At 37.5% G+C, this 2831-nt stretch overlaps 1 protein-coding gene across 1 annotated transcript; it reads right to left on the reverse strand.

Annotated features, from left to right (window-relative positions):
• On the reverse strand, positions 1–1241 carry LOC115718088 (glycine-rich cell wall structural protein 1.8-like). The gene has a single exon (XM_061115964.1). The coding sequence runs from the start codon at positions 1181–1183 to the stop codon at positions 197–199; it is 987 nt and encodes a 328-aa protein (XP_060971947.1). The 5' UTR covers positions 1184–1241; the 3' UTR covers positions 1–196.
• Between the last annotated feature and the right edge of the window lie 1590 nt (positions 1242–2831).

Consider the following 2831-nt stretch of genomic DNA (forward strand, 5'->3'; position numbering starts at 1 on the left):
TATTATAAAGAAAACACAACATTTTTTCTTTTCTTTTTTTTGCTAAAGAAGAACATACAACATTTAAGAGCATACAATTGGCATTCGTAATACTTATAAAAATATTAAAGTTCTCTTACTCGTACTATTATTTTTTATAGTTTTAGTGAGTAAGAACAAGCTCTTCTTTAAACGATTAAAAATATAAATACTAATTTCATGGAGCATAGCCACCATGGCCGCCACCTTCTCCTGCACCGCTACCACCTCCATAACCACCTGCATGTGCACCTCCAGCAGCATACCCGCCACCACCACCTCCACCAGAGCCACCGCCACCGCCACCTCCTGCACCACCATATCCACCAGCTCCACCACCAGCACCACCACCTTCTCCTCCTCCAGTACCATAACCTCCTCCATGAGCTCCTCCAGCACCAGCACCTGTTCCTCCTCCACCTCCGCCACCACCACCATGGCCTCCACCACCTCCACCGCCTGCACCTCCAGCTTCTCCTGCTCCTCCACCATAACCACCACCTTCACCTCCTCCAGTACCATATCCACCTCCATGAGCTCCTCCAGCTCCAGCACCAGAACCACCTCCACCACCGCCTCCGCCACCATGGCCTCCACCACCACCTGCACCACCAGCTCCACCACCTCCATAACCACCGCCTGCACCAGTTCCTGCACCACCTCCATAACCTGCACCGTGGTCATCACCATATCCAATGCCACCGCCGCCTCCACCACCACTACCACCACCTCCACCACCACCATAACCTGCAGCTCCATGCTCTGCAGCACCACCACCATATCCTGCACCACTACCTTGACCTCCACCACTTCCATATCCAGCAGCACCACCAGCACCACCATGAGCAGCACCGCCACCACCTCCACTTCCACCGCCTCCACCAGCTCCATGACCACCAGCACCTCCATATCCAGCACCACCACCTTGTCCACTACCAGCACCGCTACCATAACCAGCAGCACCACCTTCTCCTACACCAGCATAACCACCACCACTGCCTGAACCTCCACCACCACCACCACCATAACCTCCAACGGCGACACCTCCATATCCCTCAGCACCATGGCCTGCGCCATAGGTGAGAAGAGCCCTAGTTGCCGAGCAAAGGCCTATACTTAGCACGAAAAGGAAAGCACAACCTAGAAGCTTATTGTGTTTAGCCATATTGGAAATGTTATGGAGAGAACTAAGCACAAGAAATGAGTAAGAATGATAGAAGAGTAGGTGAGTATTTATAGGGATGGGTTTGGAGTGGAAAGGCATATTTCCACTGAGGAGAAAGTGGTTGAAGCACATGCAATACAATCGATATCCCATGAAGAAGAAGTTGGTGTGGTATAATTGGTACATTGAACTCATACAGTTTACAACTCCACTATACATATCACATTGCAGTAAACCCACTTTTGCTTTTTCTTTGTCTCCCACATATATATATATATATATGGCCGCGTATAATATAAATAATATAATGGTAAACCTAATCGATATATTTGTACGTTTCTGTAAAGTCAAATTTGAAAGTTATATATATTCTTATAATATGTGATTTGTTATTTTGTCCAAAAAGATATTATACTTAAGAAATCTTATAAGTGATAATATTGACTGTTTGTGACTATTAAAGTTATTTGGTAATTGTAGATATATTGTTTACTAACATTTTGTCATAAAATATACCTGGCAAAAGTGTAGTATTATGGTCAAATATTACCATACTTGTTTTAATTGAATTCTATTTATTATTTCTGCACATTTTAGTTAAATAAATAATATAAAAAATCGCTAATTATATTGGGGTCATAAGGTACTTCATAGCAATACTTTTTTAAGTAAAAACTCTTGCATTATTGATAGGATTAAGATAAGCTCCACATGTTGGACTCCTAGCCAATGCATTTTTCTCTAATTCTTTGTCTTTGGTTCACGCTCTAAATACTAATTTTGTGTATCTTAATGAGCTAGGTATTTTGTTTAATTTACAACATTAAAGCTCTTCTAATAATTGTACATTTAATATTAATATTGCTCATTAATTGATTAAGCATGTTTTTAGAATAAATAATAATTTTTTTAGATGAAAGTACTCTCTAATCAAATAACAGTGATCATGACAACAATAAAAGATATGTAATATAAGGATATTTCCGGCCATACTACACTATTGCAAGTCTATGCAAATATAATTGGCACTAATTCCATATATGTATGTCTTAAATTAACACTACAAAAGACTGTTACTTTTAGTGATAACTTTTTAGTTATAACATAAATTTTTTGTGATTAAATGTGACTTTTAGTCACAACAAAACATAGCATTTAGACATAAGTTGCCACTAAATTTAGTTTTAGTCACAACAAATATTGTGACTAAAAATACATTTAGTCACTACAAATTGTAACTTTTGTGACTAATATCTTTAGCCACGGACCTTTTAGTTACGACATACGAATAATATTTTATAATTAATTATAATTTTTTTTTACTTTTAGTCATAAATTTTGTTATGACTAAAAATAAGATTTTTTGTAGTGTAACATATAGTTGAATTTTGCCTATATGGATCGGATTGGGATTGTAAGATTATATATCAACCACTACCATATTTTTATCAAAAGTTAAAATAATATATAATAATAAAAAGGGGCAAAGCCTTTTCTTTCCTTATAAAAAAAAAAGAAATATTTATACAATAAAACTTAGTGATTGGTGTAATTTAATATTAGATTTTGTCGTTATATTTTAATTAAGTATTATTGTTTTTGAAAACGAATCTAATCAGTACTCATTAAAGAAAACTCTATCAAGTTT

Source organism: Cannabis sativa, chromosome 5, assembly GCF_029168945.1.
Source record: "Cannabis sativa cultivar Pink pepper isolate KNU-18-1 chromosome 5, ASM2916894v1, whole genome shotgun sequence".
NCBI classification, from domain to species: Eukaryota; Viridiplantae; Streptophyta; class Magnoliopsida; order Rosales; family Cannabaceae; genus Cannabis; species Cannabis sativa.